Source organism: Chiloscyllium punctatum, chromosome 50 (genome assembly GCF_047496795.1).
Source record: "Chiloscyllium punctatum isolate Juve2018m chromosome 50, sChiPun1.3, whole genome shotgun sequence".
Lineage (NCBI taxonomy): Eukaryota > Metazoa > Chordata > Chondrichthyes > Orectolobiformes > Hemiscylliidae > Chiloscyllium > Chiloscyllium punctatum.
Genome location: NC_092788.1, coordinates 31,826,904 through 31,845,113, shown reverse-complemented (window position 1 = coordinate 31,845,113; position 18,210 = coordinate 31,826,904). Strand labels below are relative to the sequence as shown.

The following is an 18,210-nucleotide window of genomic DNA, read 5'->3' as shown; positions in this document are numbered from 1 at the left end:
GAGATGTGTCTGGGTGGGGCCGGTCGGTGAGATGTGTCTGGGTGGGGCCGGTCGGTGAGATGTGTCTGGGTGGGGTGTGGCCGGTCGGTGAGATGTGTCTGGGTGGGGTGGGGCCGGTCGGTGAGATGTGTCTGGGTGGAGCCGGTCGGTGAGATGTGTCTGGGTGGGGCCGGTCGGTGAGATGTGTCTGGGTGGGGTGTGGCCGGTCGGTGAGCTGTGTCTGGGTGGGGTGTGGCCGGTCGGTGAGATGTGTCTGGGTGGGGTGTGGCCGGTCGGTGAGATGTGTCTGGGTGGGGTGTGGCCGGTCGGTGAGATGTGTCTGGGTGGGGCCGGTCGGTGAGATGCGTCTGGGTGGGGTGTGGCCGGTCGGTGAGATGTGTCTGGGTGGGGTGTGGCCGGTCGGTGAGATGTGTCTGGGTGGGTTGTGGCCAGTCGGTGAGATGTGTCTGGGTGGGGTCGGGCCGGTCGGTGAGATGTGTCTGGGTGGGGTGGGGCCGGTCGGTGAGATGTGTCTGGGTGGGGCCGGTCGGTGAGATGTGTCTGGGTGGGGTGGGGCCGGTCGGTGAGATGTGTCTGGGTGGGGTGTGGCCGGTCGGTGAGATGTGTCTGGGTGGGGCCGGTCGGTGAGATGTGTCTGGGTGGGGTGGGGCCGGTCGGTGAGATGTGTCTGGGTGGGGTGTGGACGGTCGGTGAGATGTGTCTGGGTGGGGTGTGGCCGGTCGGTGAGATGTGTCTGGGTGTGGCCGGACGGTGAGATGTGTCTGGGTGGGGCCGGTCGGTGAGATGTGTCTGGGTGGGGCCGGTCGGTGAGATGTGTCTGGGTGGGGTCGGTCCGGTCGGTGAGACGTGTCTGGGTGGGGCCAGGCCGGTCGGTGAGATGTGTCTGGGTGGGGTGTGACCGGTCGGTGAGATGTGTCTGGGTGGGGTGTGGCCGGTTGGTGAGATGTGTCTGGGTGGGGTGTGGCCGGTCGGTGAGATGTGTCTGGGTGGGGTGTGGCCGGTCGGTGAGATGTGTCTGGGTGGGGTGGGGCCGGTCGGTGAGATGTGTCTGGGTGGGGTGTGGCCGGTCGGTGAGATGTGTCTGGGTGGGGTGGGGCCGGTCGGTGATATGTGTCTGGGTGGGGTGTGGCCGGTCGGTGAGATGTGTCTGGGTGGGGTGGGGCCGGTCGGTGAGATGTGTCTGGGTGGGGCCAGGCCGGTCGGTGAGATGTGTCTGGGTGGGGTGGGGCCGGTCGGTGAGCTGTGTCTGGGTGGGGTGGGGCCGGTCGGTGAGATGTGTCTGGGTGGGGTGGGGCCGGTCGGTGAGATGTGTCTGGGTGGGGCCGGTCGGTGAGATGTGTCTGGGTGGGGTGGGGCCGGTCGGTGAGATGTGTCTGGGTGGGGTGTGGCCGGTCGGTGAGATGTGTCTGGGTGGGGCCGGTCGGTGAGATGTGTCTGGGTGGGGTGTGGCCGGTCGGTGAGATGTGTCTGGGTGGGGTGTGGCCGGTCGGTGAGATGTGTCTAGGTGGGGCCGGTCGGTGAGCTGTGTCTGGGTGGGGTGGGGCCGGTCGGTGAGATGTGTCTGGGTGGGGTGTGGCCGGTCGGTGAGATGTGTCTGGGTGGGGCCGGTCGGTGAGATGTGTCTGGGTGGGGTGTGGCCGGTCGGTGAGATGTGTCTGGGTGGGGTGTGGCCGGTCGGTGAGATGTGTCTGGGTGGGGCCGGTCGGTGAGCTGTGTCTGGGTGTCTGGGGGGGCCGTGAGGAGCTGCCCTTTTGTGTGACCATTCTCACTGTCTCTCTCGGTTCTCCAACAGTTACTCTGCCTGATTGTCTTCATCTGTTTCTGTTCCTCGGCATATGGCGGCTATTCCACTGCCCCCATCATCGAGCTGATCTTCAGCGTCATCTTCTTCATCATCTTCATGAACCGGTTCGATCAGTCACTGAGCTTCATTCACTGGCCCTTGACGGTAACTCCTGTCACCTCCTGCCACACAACCTACCCCTTCCCCTCCACTCACAACTTAGTGTCAGGGTCCCAGTCTGTGACAGTGTGTTTGTTACAGTGTCACTGAGACTGACGCGAATACACACAGTCACTGAGACAAACAGTCACTGAGACTGACACAAACACACACAGTCACTGAGACACACAGTCACTGAGATTGACACAAACACACACAGTCTCTGAGACACACTGTCACTGAGACTGACATGAACACACACAGTCACTGAGACTGACACGAACACATACAGTCACTGAGACACACAGTCACTGAGACTGACACGAACACACACAGTCACTGAGACTGACACGAACACATAGAGTCACTGAGACACACGGTCACCGAGACTGACACAAATACACAGTCACTGAACTGACACTAACACACACAGTCACTGAGACTGACACTAACAAACACAGTCACTGAGACTGACTCTAACATACACAGTCACTGAGACACACAGTCAGTGAGACTGACACGAACACACAGTCACTGAGACTGACACGAACACACACAGTCACTGGCAATAATACACACACAGTCACTGAGACAGACACGAACACACACAGTCACTGAGACACAAAGTCACAGAGACTGACACGAATACACAGTCACTGAAACTGACACTGACACACAGTCACTGAGACTGACTCTAACATATACAGTCTCTGAGACACACAGTCACTGAGACTGACACGAACACACACAGTCACTGAGACTGACATGAACACACACAGTCACTGACACTGACACTAATACACACAGTCACTGAGACTGACATGACCACACACAGTCACTGAGACACACCGTCACTGAGACTGACACGAACACACACAGTCACTGAGACACACCGTCACTGAGACTGACACGAACACACACAGTCACTGAGACACACAGTCACTGAGACTGACACTAACACACACAGACACTGAAACTGACACTGAAACACAGTCACTGAGACTGACTCTAACATATACAGTCTCTGAGACACACAGTCACTGAGACTGACACAAATACACAGTCACTGAAAATGACAGTAATACACACAGTCACTGAGACTGACAGTAATACACACAGTCACTGAGACTGACACGAACACACACAGTCACTGAGATTGACACGAACACATACAGTCACTGAGACACACAGTCACTGAGACTGAGACTGACACGAATACACAGTCACTGAAACTGACACTAACACACACAGTCTCTGAGACACACAGTCACTGAGACTGACATGAACACACACAGTCACTGAGACCGACACTAACACACACAGTCACTGAGACTGACACAAACACAGTCACTGAGACTGACACAAACACAGTCACTGAGACTGACACAAACACACAGTCACTGAGACTGACACTAACACACACAGTCACTGAGACTGACACAAACACAGTCACTGAGACTGATATGAACACACACAGTCACTGAGACTGACACTAATACACATACAATCACTGAGACTGACACTAACACACAGTCACTGAGACACAGTCACTGACACTGACACTAATACACACATGGTCACTGAAACACACAGCCACTGAGACTGACATGAACACACACTGTCACTGAGACACAGTCACTGAGACTGACACTAATACACACAGTCACTGAGACTGACACTAACACACAGTCACTGAGACACAGTCACAGTGTATTAGAGACTGGATCTAATACACACACGGTTTCTGAGACTGACTCTAACACACACAGTCACTGAGACTGACTCTAACACACACAGTCACTGAGACTGACTCTAACACACACAGTCACTGAGACTGACACTAACAGACACACAGTCACTGAGACTGACACTAATACACACAGTCACTGAGACTGACACTAATACACACACAGTCACTGAGACTGACACGAACACACACTTAGTCACTGAGACTGACACTAATATACACACAGTCACTGAGACTATACGTGTGTCAGTGTCAGTCTCAGTGACTGTGTGTGTTAGAGTCAATCTCAGTGACTGTGTGTTAGTGTCAGTCTCAGTGACTGTGTATCAGTCTCAGTGACTGTGTGTGTGTGTCAGTCTCAGAAACCGTGTGTGTATTAGAGACTGACTCTAATACACACACGGTTTCTGAGACTGACACACACACAGTCACTGAGACTGACACTAATACACACACAATCACTGAGACTGACACTAACACGCACAGTCACTGAGACACAGTCACTGACACTGACACTAATACACACACGGTCACTGAAACACACAGCCACTGAGACTGACATGAACACACACTGTCACTGAGACACAGTCACTGAGACTGACACTAATACACACAGTCACTGAGACTGACACTAACACACAGTCACTGAGACACAGTCACAGTGTATTAGAGACTGGATCTAATACACACACGGTTTCTGAGACTGACTCTAACACACACAGTCACTGAGACTGACTCTAACACACACAGTCACTGAGACTGACTCTAACACACACAGTCACTGAGACTGACACTAACAGACACACAGTCACTGAGACTGACACTAATACACACAGTCACTGAGACTGACACTAATACACACACAGTCACTGAGACTGACACGAACACACACTTAGTCACTGAGACTGACACTAATATACACACAGTCACTGAGACTATACGTGTGTCAGTGTCAGTCTCAGTGACTGTGTGTGTTAGAGTCAATCTCAGTGACTGTGTGTTAGTGTCAGTCTCAGTGACTGTGTATCAGTCTCAGTGACTGTGTGTGTATTAGTGTCAGTTTCACCAAGTGTGTATATTAGTGTCAGTCTTAGTGACTAAGTGTGTGTTCGTGTGAATCTCAGTGACTGTGTGTATTAGTGTCAGTCTCAGTGACTGTGTGTGAATTAGTGTCAGTCTCAGTGATTGTGTGTGAATTAATGTCAGTGACTGTGTGTGTAGTAGTGTCAGTCTCAGTGACTGTGTGTGTATTAGTGTCAGTGACTGTGTATGTTAGAGTCAGTCTCAGTGACTGTGTGTTAGTGTCAGTCTCAGGGACTGTGTGTGAATTAGTGTCAGTCTGTGGCTGTGTGTGTATTAGTGTCAGTGTCAGTGACTGTGTGTGTAGTAGTGTCAGTCTCAGTGACTGTGTTTGTATTAGTGTCAGTCTCAGTGACTGTGTGTATATTAGTGTCAGTCTCAGTGACTGTGTGTCTCAGTGACTGCGTGTGTGTTAGTGTCATTCTCAGTGACTGAGTCTCAGTGACTGCATGTCTGTTAGTGTCAGTCTCAGTGACTGTGTCTCAGTGACTGTGTGTCTGTTAGTGTCAGTCTCAGTGACTGTGTGTGTTAGTGTCAGTCTCAGTGACTGTGTGTTAGCGTCAGTCTCAGTGACTGTGTATGTTCGAGTCAGTCTCAGTGACTGTGTGTGTTAGTGTCAGTCTCGGTGACTGTGTGTGTTAGTGTCAGTCTCAGTGACTGTGTCTATTAGCGTCAGTCTCAGTGACTGTGTATGTTCGAGTCAGTCTCAGTGACTGTGTGTGTTAGTGTCAGTCTCAGTGACTGTGTGTTAGTGTCAGTCTCAGTGACTGTGTGTTAGTGTCAGTCTCAGTGACTATGTGTGTTAGTGTCAGTGTTAGTATCAGTGACTGTGTGTATATTAGTGTCAGTCTCAATGACTGTGTGTCTCAGTGACCATGTGTGTGTTAGTGTCAGTCTCAGTGACTGTGTCTCAGTGACCATGTGTGTGTTAGTGTCAGTCTCAGTGACTGTGTGTGTTAGTGTCAGTCTCAGTGACTGTGTGTATTAGTGTCAGTCTCAGTGACTGTGTGTATATTAGTGTCAGCCTCAGTGACTGTGTCTCAGTGTGTCTGTTAGTGTCAGTCTCAGTGACTGTGTGTGTTTTAGTGTCAGTCTCAGTGACTGTATCTCAGTGACTGTGTGTATTAGTGTCAGTCTCAGTGACTGTGTGTGTTAGTGTCAGTCTCAGTGACTGTGTGTATTAGTGTCAATCTCAGTGACTGTGTGTTAGTGTCAGTCTCAGTAACTGTGTGTGTATTAGTGTCAGTCACAGTGACTGTGTGTGTTAGAGTCAGTCTCAATGACTGTGTATTAGAGTCAGTCTCAGTGACTGTGTGTTAGAGTCAGTCTCAGTGACTGTGTGTGAATTAGTGTCAGTCTGTGACTGTGTGTGAATTAGTGTCAGTGTCAGTGACTGTGTGTGTATTAGTGTCAGTCTCAGTGACTGTGTGTGTACTAGTGTCAGTCTCAGTGACTGTGTTTGTATTAGTGTCAGTCTCAGTGACTGTGTGTGTTCGAGTCAGTCTCAGTGACTGTGTGTGTTAGTGTCAGTCTCAGTGACTGTGTGTATATTAGTGTCAGTCTCAGTGACTGTGTGTCTCAGTGACTGCGTGTGTGTTTAGTGTCCATCTCAGTGACTGAGTCTCAGTGACTACATGTCTGTTAGTGTCAGTCTCAGTGACTGTGTGTGTTAGTGTCAGTCTCAGTGAATGTGTCTCAGTGACTGTGTGTCTGTTAGTGTCAGTCTCAGTGACTGTGTGTGTTAGTGTCAGTCTCAGTGACTGTGTATGTTCGAGTCAGTCTCAGTGACTGTGTATGTTCGAGTCAGTCTCAGTGACTGTATGTGTTAGTGTCAGTCTCAGTGCAGTTGTATAAGACTCTGGTGCGGCCGCATCTGGAATATTGTGTGCAGTTTTGGTCGCCAAACTATAGGAAGGATGTGGAGGCACTGGAACGGATGCAGAGGAAGTTTACCAGGATGTTGCCTGGTATGGTAGGAAGATCGTATGAGGAAAGGCTGAGGCACTTGGGGTTGTTTTCATTGGAGAAAAGAAGGTTTAGGGGTGACTTGATAGAGGTGTACAAGATGATTAGGGGGTTAGATAGGGTTGACAGTGAGAACCTTTTCCCACGTATGGAGTCAGCTATTACGAGGGGGCATAGCTTTAAATTAAGGGGTGGTAGATATAGGACTGATGTTAGGGGTAGGTTCTTCACTCAGCGAGTCGTAAGTTCATGGAATGCCCTGCCAGTAGCAGTGGTGGACTCTCCCTCTTTATGAGTATTTAAGCGGGCATTGGATAGGTATATGGAGGATAGTGGGTTAGTGTAGGTTAGGTGGGCTTGGATCGGCGCAACATCGAGGGCCGAAGGGCCTGTACTGCGCTGTAATGTTCTATGTTATATGTTCTATGTTCTATGTTCTATGTTCTATGTCAGTCTCAGTGACTGTGTGTGTTAGTGTCAGTGTTAGTATCAGTGACTGTGTGTATATTATTGTCAGTCTCAATGACTGTGTTTCTCAGTGATCATGTGTGTGTTAGTGTCAGTCTCAGTGACTGTGTCTGAGTAACCATGTGTGTGTTAGTGTCAGTCTCAGTGACTGTGTGTTAGTGTCAGTCTCAGTGACTGTGTGTATATTAGTGTCAGTCACAGTGACTGTGTCTCTCAGTGACCGCGTGTGTTTTAGTGTCAGTCTCAGTGACTGTGTCTCAGTGTGTCTGTTAGTGTCAGTCTCAGTGACTGTGTGTGTGTTAGTGTCAGTCTCAGTGACTGTATCTCAGTGACTGTGTGTATTAGTGTCAGTCTCAGTGACTGTGTGTGTTAGTGTCAGTCTCAGAAACTGTGTCTCTGTGTGTCTGTTAGTGTCAGTCTCAGTGACTGTGTTTGTGTTAGTGTCAGTCTCAGTGACTGTATCTCACTGACTGTGTGTGTTAGTGTCAGTCTCAGAGACTGTGTGTATTAGTGTCAGTCTCAGTGACCGTGTGTGTATTAGTGTCAGTCTCAGTGACTGTGTGTCAGTGTCAGTCTCAGTGACTGCGTCTCTGTGACTGTGTGTCTGTTAGTGTCAGTCTCAGTGACTGTGTGTGTATTTGTGTCAGTTTCAGTGACTGTGTGTTAGAGTCAGTCTCAGTGACTGTGTGTTAGAGTCAGTCTCAGTGACTGTGTGTTAGTGTCAGTCTCAGTGACTGTGTGTTAGTGTCAGTCTCAGTGACTGTGTGTATTAGTGTCAGTCTCAGTGACTGTGTATGTTCGAGTCAGTCTCAGTGACTGTGTGTGTTAGTGTCAGTCTCAGTGACTCTGTGTGTTAGTGTCAGTCTCAGTGACTGTGTGTGTTAGTGTCAGTCTCAGTGACTGTGTGTATATTAGTGTCAGTCTCAATGACTGTGTCTCTCAGTGACCGCGTGTGTCTGTTAGTGTCAGTCTCAGTGACTGTGTGTGTGTTAGTGTCAGTCTCAGTGACTGTATCTCAGTGACTGTGTGTATTAGTGTCAGTCTCAGTGACTGTGTGTGTATTAGTGTCAGTCTCAGTGACTGTGTGTGTTAGTGTCGGTCTCAGAAACTGTGTCTCTGTGTGTCTGTTAGTGTCAGTCTCAGTGACTGTGTGTGTGTTAGTGTCAGTCTCAGTGACTGTGTGTGTTAGTGTCAGTCTCAGGGACTGTGTGTATTAGTGTCAGTCTCAGGGACTGTGTGTATTAGTGTCAGTCTCAGTGACTGTGTGTGTATTAGTGTCAGTCTCAGTAACTGTGTGTGTTCGAGTCAGTCTCAGTGACTGTGTGTGTTAGTGTCAGTCTCAGTGACTGTGTGTCAGTGTCAGTCTCAGTGACTGTGTCTCTGTGACGATGTGTCTGTTAGTGTCAGTCTCAGTGACTGTGTGTGTATTTGTGTCAGTTTCAGTGACTCTGTGTTAGAGTCAGTCTCAGTGACTGTGTGTTTGTGTCAGTCTCAGTGACTGTGTCTCTGTGTGTCTATTAGTGTCAATCTCAGTGACTGTGTTCGAGTCAGTCTCAGTGACTGTGTGTGTTAGTGTCAGTCTCAGTGACTGTGTCTCTGTTTGTCTGTTAGTGTCAGTCTCAGTGACTGTGTTCGAGTCAGTCTCAGTGACTGTGTGTGTTAGTGTCAGTCTCAGTTAGTGTCAGTCTCAGTGACTGTGTGTGTTAGTGGCAGTCTCAGGGACTGTGTGTATTAGTGTCAGTCTCAGTGACTGTGTGTTCGTGTCAGTCTCAGTGACTGTGTGTATTAGTGTCAGTCTCAGGGACTGTGTGTATTAGTGTCAGTCTCAGTGACTGTGTGCCAGTGTCAGTCTCAGTGACTGTGTCTTTGTGACTGTGTGTCTGTTAGTGTCAGTTTCAGTGACTCTGTGTGTTAGAGTCAGTCTCAGTGACTGTGTGTATTCGTGTCAGTCTCAGTGACTGCGTCTCTGTGTGTCTGTTAGTGTCAATCTCAGTGACTGTGTTCGAATCACTCTCAGTGACTGTGTGTGTTAGTGTCAGTCTCAGTTAGTGTCAGTCTCAGTGACTGTGTGTGTTAGTGGCAGTCCAGGGACTGTGTGTATTAGTGTCAGTCTCAGTGACTGTGTGTTCGTGTCAGTCTCAGTGACTGTGTGTATTAGTGTCAGTGACTGTGTATGTTAGAGTCAGTCTCAGTGACTGTGTGTTAGTGTCAGTCTCAGTGACTGTGTATGTTAGAGTCAGTCTCAGTGACTGTGTGTGTATTAGTGTCAGTGACTGTGTATGTTAGAGTCAGTCTCAGTGACTGTGTGTGTATTAGTGTCAGTGACTGTTTATGTTAGAGTCAGTGTCAGGGACTGTGTGTATTAGTGTCAGTCTCAGTGATTGTGTGTATTAGTGACAGTCTCAGTGACTGTGTGTATTCGTGTCAGTCTCAGTGACTGTGTGTCTCAGTGACTGTGTGTTAGTGTCAGTCTCAGTGACTGTGTGTTAGTGTCAGTCTCAGTGACTGTGTGTATATTAGTGTCAGTCTCAGTGACTGTGTGTGTTAGTGTCAGTATCTGTGACTGTGTCCCGTGTGTCTGTTAGTGTCAGTCTCAGTGACTGTGTGTGTTAGAGTCAGTCTCAGTGAATGTGTGTTACTGTCAGTCTCAGGGACTGTGTGTATTAGTGTCAGTCTCAGTGACTGTGTGTGTATTAGTGTCAGTCTCAGTAACTGTGTGTGTTCGAGTCCGTCTCAGTGACTGTGTGTCAGTGTCAGTCTCAATCACTGTGTCTCTCTGACTGTGTGTCTGTTAGTGTCAGTTTCAGTGACTCTGTGTGTTAGAGTCAGTCTCAGTGACTGTGTGTTAGTGTCAGTCTCAGTGACTGTGTCTCTGTGTGTCTGTTAGTGTCAATCTCAGTGACTGTGTTCGAGTCAGTCTCAGTGACTGTGTGTGTTAGTGTCAGTCTCAGTTAGTGTCAGTCTCAGTGACTGTGTGTGTTAGTGGCAGTCTCAGGGACTGTGTGCATTCGTGTCAGTCTCAGTGACTGTGTGTTCATGTCAGTCTCAGTGACTGTGTGTATTAGTGTCAGTCTCAGGGACTGTGTGTATTAGTGTCAGTCTCAGTGACTGTGTGTGTATTAGTGTCAGTCTCAGTAACTGTGTGTGTTCGAGTCAGTCTCAGTGACTGTGTCTCAGTGACCATGTGTGTGTTAGTGTCAGTCTCAGTGACTGTGTGTTAGTGTCAGTCTCAGTGACTGCGTGTGTTAGTGTCAGTCTCAGTGACTGTGTGTATATTAGTGTCAGTCTCAGTGACTGTGTCTCTCAGTGACCGCGTGTGTTTTAGTGTCAGTCTCAGTGACTGTGTCTTAATGTGTCTGTTAGTGTCAGTCTCAGTGACTGTGTGTGTGTTAGTGTCAGTCTCAGTGACTGTACCTCAGTGACTGTGTGTGTTAGTGTCAGTCTCAGTGACTGTGTGTTTGTGTCAGTCTCAGTGACTGTGTCTCTGTGTGTCTATTAGTGTCAATCTCAGTGACTGTGTTCGAGTCAGTCTCAGTGACTGTGTGTGTTAGTGTCAGTCTCAGTTAGTGTCAGTCTCAGTGACTGTGTGTGTTAGTGGCAGTCTCAGGGACTGTGTGTATTAGTGTCAGTCTCAGTGACTGTGTGTTCGTATCAGTCTCAGGGACTGTGTGTATTAGTGTCAGTCTCAGTGACTGTGTGTGTATTAGTGTCAGTCTCAGTAACTGTGTGTGTTCGAGACCGTCTCAGTGACTGTGTGTCAGTGTCAGTCTCAATCACTGTGTCTCTCTGACTGTGTGTCTGTTAGTGTCAGTTTCAGTGACTCTGTGTGTTAGAGTCAGTCTCAGTGACTGTGTGTTAGTGTCAGTCTCAGTGACTGTGTCTCTGTGTGTCTGTTAGTGTCAATCTCAGTGACTGTGCTCGAGTCAGTCTCAGTGACTGTGTGTGTTAGTGTCAGTCTCAGTTAGTGGCAGTCTCAGTGACTGTGTGTGTTAGTGGCAGTCTCAGGGACTGTGTGTATTAGTGTCAGTCTCAGTGACTGTGTGTTCATGTCAGTCTCAGTGACTGTGTGTATTAGTGTCAGTCTCAGGGACTGTGTGTATTAGTGTCAGTCTCAGTGACTGTGTGTGTATTAGTGTCAGTCTCAGTAACTGTGTGTGTTCGAGTCAGTCTCAGTGACTGTGTCTCAGTGACCATGTGTGTGTTAGTGTCAGTCTCAGTGACTGTGTGTTAGTGTCAGTCTCAGTGACTGCGTGTGTTAGTGTCAGTCTCAGTGACTGTGTGTATATTAGTGTCAGTCTCAGTGACTGTGTCTCTCAGTGACCGCGTGTGTTTTAGTGTCAGTCTCAGTGACTGTGTCTTAATGTGTCTGTTAGTGTCAGTCTCAGTGACTGTGTGTGTGTTAGTGTCAGTCTTAGGGACTGTGTGTATTTGTTTCATTCTCAGTGACCGTGTGTGTATTAGTGTCAGTCTCAGTGACTGTGTGTGTTCGAGTCAGTCTCAGTGACTGTGTGTGTTAGTGTCAGTCTCAGTGACTGTGTGTCAGTGTCAGTCTCAGTGACTGTGTCTCTGTGACTGTGTGTCTGTTAGTGTCAGTCTCAGTGACTGTGTGTGTATTTGTGTCAGTTTCAGTGACTCTGTGTGTTAGAGTCAGTCTCAGTGACTGTGTGTTTGTGTCAGTCTCAGTGACTGTGTCTCTGTGTGCCTGTTAGTGTCAATCTCAGTGACTGTGTTCGAGTCAGTCTCAGTGACTGTGTGTGTTAGTGTCAGTCTCAGTTAGTGTCAGTCTCAGTGACTGTGTGTGTTAGTGGCAGTCTCAGGGACTGTGTGTATTAGTGTCAGTCTCAGTGACTGTGTGTTCGTGTCAGTCTCAGGGACTGTGTGTATTAGTGTCAGTCTCAGGGACTGTGTGTATTAGTGTCAGTCTCAGTGACTGTGTGTGTATTAGTGTCAGTCTCAGTAACTGTGTGTGTTCGAGTCTGTCTCAGTGACTGTGTGTCAGTGTCAGTCTCAATCACTGTGTCTCTCTGACTGTGTGTCTGTTAGTGTCAGTCTCAGTGACTGTGTGTTAGTGTCAGTCTCAGTGACTGTGTCTCAGTGTGTCTGTTAGTGTTAATCTCAGTGACTGTGTTCGAGTCAGTCTCAGTGACTGTGTGTGTTAGTGTCAGTCTCAGTTAGTGTCAGTCTCAGTGACTGTGTGTGTTAGTGGCAGTCTCAGGGACTGTGTGTATTAGTGTCAGTCTCAGTGACTGTGTGTTCATGTCAGTCTCAGTGACTGTGTGTATTAGTGTCAGTCTCAGGGACTGTGTGTATTAGTGTCAGTCTCAGTGACTGTGTGTGTATTAGTGTCAGTTTCAGTAACTGTGTGTGTTCGAGTCAGTCTCAGTGACTGTGTCTCAGTGACCATGTGTGTGTTAGTGTCAGTCTCAGTGACTGTGTGTTAGTGTCAGTCTCAGTGACTGTGTGTGTTAGTGTCAGTCTCAGTGACTGTGTGTATATTAGTGTCAGTCTCAGTGACTGTGTCTCTCAGTGACCGCGTGTGTTTTAGTGTCAGTCTCAGTGACTGTGTCTTAATGTGTCTGTTAGTGTCAGTCTCAGTGACTGTGTGTGTGTTAGTGTCAGTCTCAGTAACTGTGTGTGTTCGAGTCTGTCTCAGTGACTGTGTGTCAGTGTCAGTCTCAATCACTGTGTCTCTCTGACTGTGTGTCTGTTAGTGTCAGTCTCAGTGACTGTGTGTTAGTGTCAGTCTCAGTGACTGTGTCTCAGTGTGTCTGTTAGTGTTAATCTCAGTGACTGTGTTCGAGTCAGTCTCAGTGACTGTGTGTGTTAGTGTCAGTCTCAGTTAGTGTCAGTCTCAGTCACTGTGTGTGTTAGTGGCAGTCTCAGGGACTGTGTGTATTAGTGTCAGTCTCAGTGACTGTGTGTTCATGTCAGTCTCAGTGACTGTGTGTATTAGTGTCAGTCTCAGGGACTGTGTGTATTAGTGTCAGTCTCAGTGACTGTGTGTGTATTAGTGTCAGTTTCAGTAACTGTGTGTGTTCGAGTCAGTCTCAGTGACTGTGTCTCAGTGACCATGTGTGTGTTAGTGTCAGTCTCAGTGACTGTGTGTTAGTGTCAGTCTCAGTGACTGTGTGTGTTAGTGTCAGTCTCAGTGACTGTGTGTATATTAGTGTCAGTCTCAGTGACTGTGTCTCTCAGTGACCGCGTGTGTTTTAGTGTCAGTCTCAGTGACTGTGTCTTAATGTGTCTGTTAGTGTCAGTCTCAGTGACTGTGTGTGTGTTAGTGTCAGTCTCAGTGACTGTACCTCAGTGACTGTGTGTGTTAGTGTCAGTCTCAGGGACTGTGTGTATTAGTTTCAGTCTCAGTGACCGTGTGTGTATTAGTGTCAGTCTCAGTAACTGTGTGTGTTCGAGTCAGTCTCAGTGACTGTGTGTGTTAGTGTCAGTCTCAGTGACTGTGTGTCAGTGTCAGTCTCAATCACTGTGTCTCTCTGACTGTGTGTCTGTTAGTGTCAGTTTCAGTGACTGTGTCTCTGTGTGTCTGTTAGTGTCAATCTCAGTGACTGTGTGTTAGTGTTAGTCTCAGTGACTGTGTCTCTGTGTGTCTGTTAGTGTCAATCTCAGTGACTGTGTTCGAGTCAGTCTCAGTTAGTGTCAGTCTCAGTGACTGTGTGTATTAGTGTCAGTCTCAGTGACTGTGTGTATTAGTGTCAGTCTCAGGGACTGTGTGTATTAGTGTCAGTCTCAGTGACTGTGTGTATTAGTGTCAGTCTCAGGGACTGTGTGTGTGTTAGTGTCAGTCTCAGTGACTGTACCTCAGTGACTGTGTGTGTTAGTGTCAGTCTCAGGGACTGTGTGTATTAGTTTCAGTCTCAGTGACCGTGTGTGTATTAGTGTCAGTCTCAGTAACTGTGTGTGTTCGAGTCAGTCTCAGTGACTGTGTGTGTTAGTGGCAGTCTCAGTGACTGTGTGTTCATGTCAGTCTCAGTGACTGTGTGTATTAGTGTCAGTCTCAGGGACTGTGTGTATTAGTGTCAGTCTCAGTTACTGTGTGTGTATTAGTGTCAGTCTCAGTAACTGTGTGTGTTCGAGTCAGTCTCAGTGACTGTGTGTCAGTGTCAGTCTCAATGACTGTGTCTCTGTGACTGTGTGTCTGTTAGTGTCAGTCTCAGTGACTGTGTGTGTGTTAGTGTCAGTCTCAGGGACTGTGTGTATTAGTTTCAGTCTCAGTGACCGTGTGTGTATTAGTGTCAGTCTCAGTAACTGTGTGTGTTCGAGTCAGTCTCAGTGACTGTGTGTGTTAGTGTCAGTCTCAGTGACTGTGTGTCAGTGTCAGTCTCAATCACTGTGTCTCTCTGACTGTGTGTCTGTTAGTGTCAGTTTCAGTGACTGTGTCTCTGTGTGTCTGTTAGTGTCAATCTCAGTGACTGTGTGTTAGTGTCAGTCTCAGTGACTGTGTCTCTGTGTGTCTGTTAGTGTCAATCTCAGTGACTGTGTTCGAGTCAGTCTCAGTGACTGTGTGTGTTAGTGGCAGTCTCAGTGACTGTGTGTTCATGTCAGTCTCAGTGACTGTGTGTATTAGTGTCAGTCTCAGGGACTGTGTGTATTAGTCTCAGTCTCAGTGACTGTGTGTGTATTAGTGTCAGTCTCAGTAACTGTGTGTGTTCGAGTCAGTCTCAGTGACTGTGTGTCAGTGTCAGTCTCAATGACTGTGTCTCTGTGACTGTGTGTCTGTTAGTGTCAGTCTCAGTGACTGTGTGTGTGTTAGTGTCAGTCTCAGGGACTGTGTGTATTAGTTTCATTCTCAGTGACCGTGTGTGTATTAGTGTCAGTCTCAGTAACTGTGTGTGTTCGAGTCAGTCTCAGTGACTGTGTGTGTTAGTGTCAGTCTCAGTGTCTGTGTGTCAGTGTCAGTCTCAGTGACTGTGTCTCTGTGACTGTGTGTCTGTTAGTGTCAGTCTCAGTGACTGTGTGTGTATTTGTGTCAGTTTCAGTGACTCTGTGTGTTAGAGTCAGTCTCAGTGACTGTGTGTTTGTGTCAGTCTCAGTGACTGTGTCTCTGTGTGCCTGTTAGTGTCAATCTCAGTGACTGTGTTCGAGTCAGTCTCAGTGACTGTGTGTGTTAGTGTCAGTCTCAGTTAGTGTCAGTCTCAGTGACTGTGTGTGTTAGTGTCAGTCTCAGTGACTGTGTGTATTAGTGTCAGTCTCAGTGACTGTGTGTTCGTGTCAGTCTCAGGGACTGTGTGTATTAGTGTCAGTCTCAGGGACTGTGTGTATTAGTGTCAGTCTCAGTGACTGTGTGTGTATTAGTGTCAGTCTCAGTAACTGTGTGTGTTCGAGTCCGTCTCAGTGACTGTGTGTCAGTGTCAGTCTCAATCACTGTGTCTCTCTGACTGTGTGTCTGTTAGTGTCAGTTTCAGTGACTCTGTGTGTTAGAGTCAGTCTCAGTGACTGTGTGTTAGTGTCAGTCTCAGTGACTGTGTCTCTGTGTGTCTGTTAGTGTTAATCTCAGTGACTGTGTTCGAGTCAGTCTCAGTGACTGTGTGTGTTAGTGTCAGTCTCAGTTAGTGTCATTCTCAGTGACTGTGTGTGTTAGTGGCAGTCTCACGGACTGTGTGTATTAGTGTCAGTCTCAGTGACTGTGTGTTCATGTCAGTCTCAGTGACTGTGTGTATTAGTGTCAGTCTCAGGGACTGTGTGTGTATTAGTGTCAGTTTCAGTAACTGTGTGTGTTCGAGTCAGTCTCAGTGACTGTGTCTCAGTGACCATGTGTGTGTTAGTGTCAGTCTCAGTGACTGTGTGTTAGTGTCAGTCTCAGTGACTGTGTGTGTTAGTGTCAGTCTCAGTGACTGTGTGTATATTAGTGTCAGTCTCAGTGACTGTGTCTCTCAGTGACCGCGTGTGTTTTAGTGTCAGTCTCAGTGACTGTGTCTTAATGTGTCTGTTAGTGTCAGTCTCAGTGACTGTGTGTGTGTTAGTGTCAGTCTCAGTGACTGTACCTCAGTGACTGTTTGTGTTAGTGTCAGTCTCAGGGACTGTGTGTATTAGTTTCAGTCTCAGTGACCGTGTGTGTATTAGTGTCAGTCTCAGTAACTGTGTGTGTTCGAGTCAGTCTCAGTGACTGTGTGTGTTAGTGTCAGTCTCAGTGACTGTGTGTCAGTGTCAGTCTCAATCACTGTGTCTCTCTGACTGTGTGTCTGTTAGTGTCAGTTTCAGTGACTGTGTCTCTGTGTGTCAGTTAGTGTCAATCTCAGTGACTGTGTGTTAGTGTCAGTCTCAGTGACTGTGTCTCTGTGTGTCTGTTAGTGTCAATCTCAGTGACTGTGTTCGAGTCAGTCTCAGTGACTGTGTGTGTTAGTGGCAGTCTCAGTGACTGTGTGTTCATGTCAGTCTCAGTGACTGTGTGTATTAGTGTCAGTCTCAGGGACTGTGTGTATTAGTGTCAGTCTCAGTTACTGTGTGTGTATTAGTGTCAGTCTCAGTAACTGTGTGTGTTCGAGTCAGTCTCAGTGACTGTGTGTCAGTGTCAGTCTCAATGACTGTGTCTCTGTGACTGTGTGTCTGTTAGTGTCAGTCTCAGTGACTGTGTGTGTGTTAGTGTCAGTCTCAGGGACTGTGTGTATTAGTTTCATTCTCAGTGACCGTGTGTATATTAGTGTCAGTCTCAGTAACTGTGTGTGTTCGAGTCAGTCTCAGTGACTGTGTGTGTTAGTGTCAGTCTCAGTGACTGTGTGTCAGTGTCAGTCTCAGTGACTGTGTCTCTGTGACTGTGTGTCTGTTAGTGTCAGTCTCAGTGACTGTGTGTGTATTTGTGTCAGTTTCAGTGACTCTGTGTGTTAGAGTCAGTCTCAGTGACTGTGTGTTAGTGTCAGTCTCAGTGACTGTGTCTCTGTGTGTCTGTTAGTGTCAATCTCAGTGACTGTGCTCGAGTCAGTCTCAGTGACTGTGTGTGTTAGTGTCAGTCTCAGTTAGTGGCAGTCTCAGTGACTGTGTGTGTTAGTGGCAGTCTCAGGGACTGTGTGTATTAGTGTCAGTCTCAGTGACTGTGTGTTCATGTCAGTCTCAGTGACTGTGTGTATTAGTGTCAGTCTCAGGGACTGTGTGTATTAGTGTCAGTCTCAGTGACTGTGTGTGTATTAGTGTCAGTCTCAGTAACTGTGTGTGTTCGAGTCAGTCTCAGTGACTGTGTCTCAGTGACCATGTGTGTGTTAGTGTCAGTCTCAGTGACTGTGTGTTAGTGTCAGTCTCAGTGACTGCGTGTGTTAGTGTCAGTCTCAGTGACTGTGTGTATATTAGTGTCAGTCTCAGTGACTGTGTCTCTCAGTGACCGCGTGTGTTTTAGTGTCAGTCTCAGTGACTGTGTCTTAATGTGTCTGTTAGTGTCAGTCTCAGTGACTGTGTGTGTGTTAGTGTCAGTCTTAGGGACTGTGTGTATTTGTTTCATTCTCAGTGACCGTGTGTGTATTCGTGTCAGTCTCAGTGACTGTGTGTGTTCGAGTCAGTCTCAGTGACTGTGTGTGTTAGTGTCAGTCTCAGTGACTGTGTGTCAGTGTCAGTCTCAGTGACTGTGTCTCTCTGACTGTGTGTCTGTTAGTGTCAGTCTCAGTGACTGTGTGTGTATTTGTGTCAGTTTCAGTGACTCTGTGTGTTAGAGTCAGTCTCAGTGACTGTGTGTTTGTGTCAGTCTCAGTGACTGTGTCTCTGTGTGCCTGTTAGTGTCAATCTCAGTGACTGTGTTCGAGTCAGTCTCAGTGACTGTGTGTGTTAGTGTCAGTCTCAGTTAGTGTCAGTCTCAGTGACTGTGTGTGTTAGTGTCAGTCTCAGTGACTGTGTGTATTAGTGTCAGTCTCAGTGACTGTGTGTTCGTGTCAGTCTCAGGGACTGTGTGTATTAGTGTCAGTCTCAGGGACTGTGTGTATTAGTGTCAGTCTCAGTGACTGTGTGTGTATTAGTGTCAGTCTCAGTAACTGTGTGTGTTCGAGTCCGTCTCAGTGACTGTGTGTCAGTGTCA

The 18,210-nt window shown here is 47.9% G+C and overlaps 1 protein-coding gene across 1 annotated transcript in view; it reads left to right on the top strand.

Moving 5' to 3' along the window:
* Nucleotides 1-1,788: 1,788 nt before the first annotated feature.
* Nucleotides 1,789-18,210, top strand: part of LOC140470055 (proteolipid protein 2-like) — a 54,946-nt gene continuing 38,524 nt past the window's right edge. Inside the window, exon 1 of the mRNA XM_072566507.1 lies at nucleotides 1,789-1,948. Coding sequence (XP_072422608.1) covers nucleotides 1,901-1,948 — 48 coding nt within the window. The 5' untranslated portion in view covers nucleotides 1,789-1,900. The remainder of the gene's footprint in view (nucleotides 1,949-18,210) is intronic.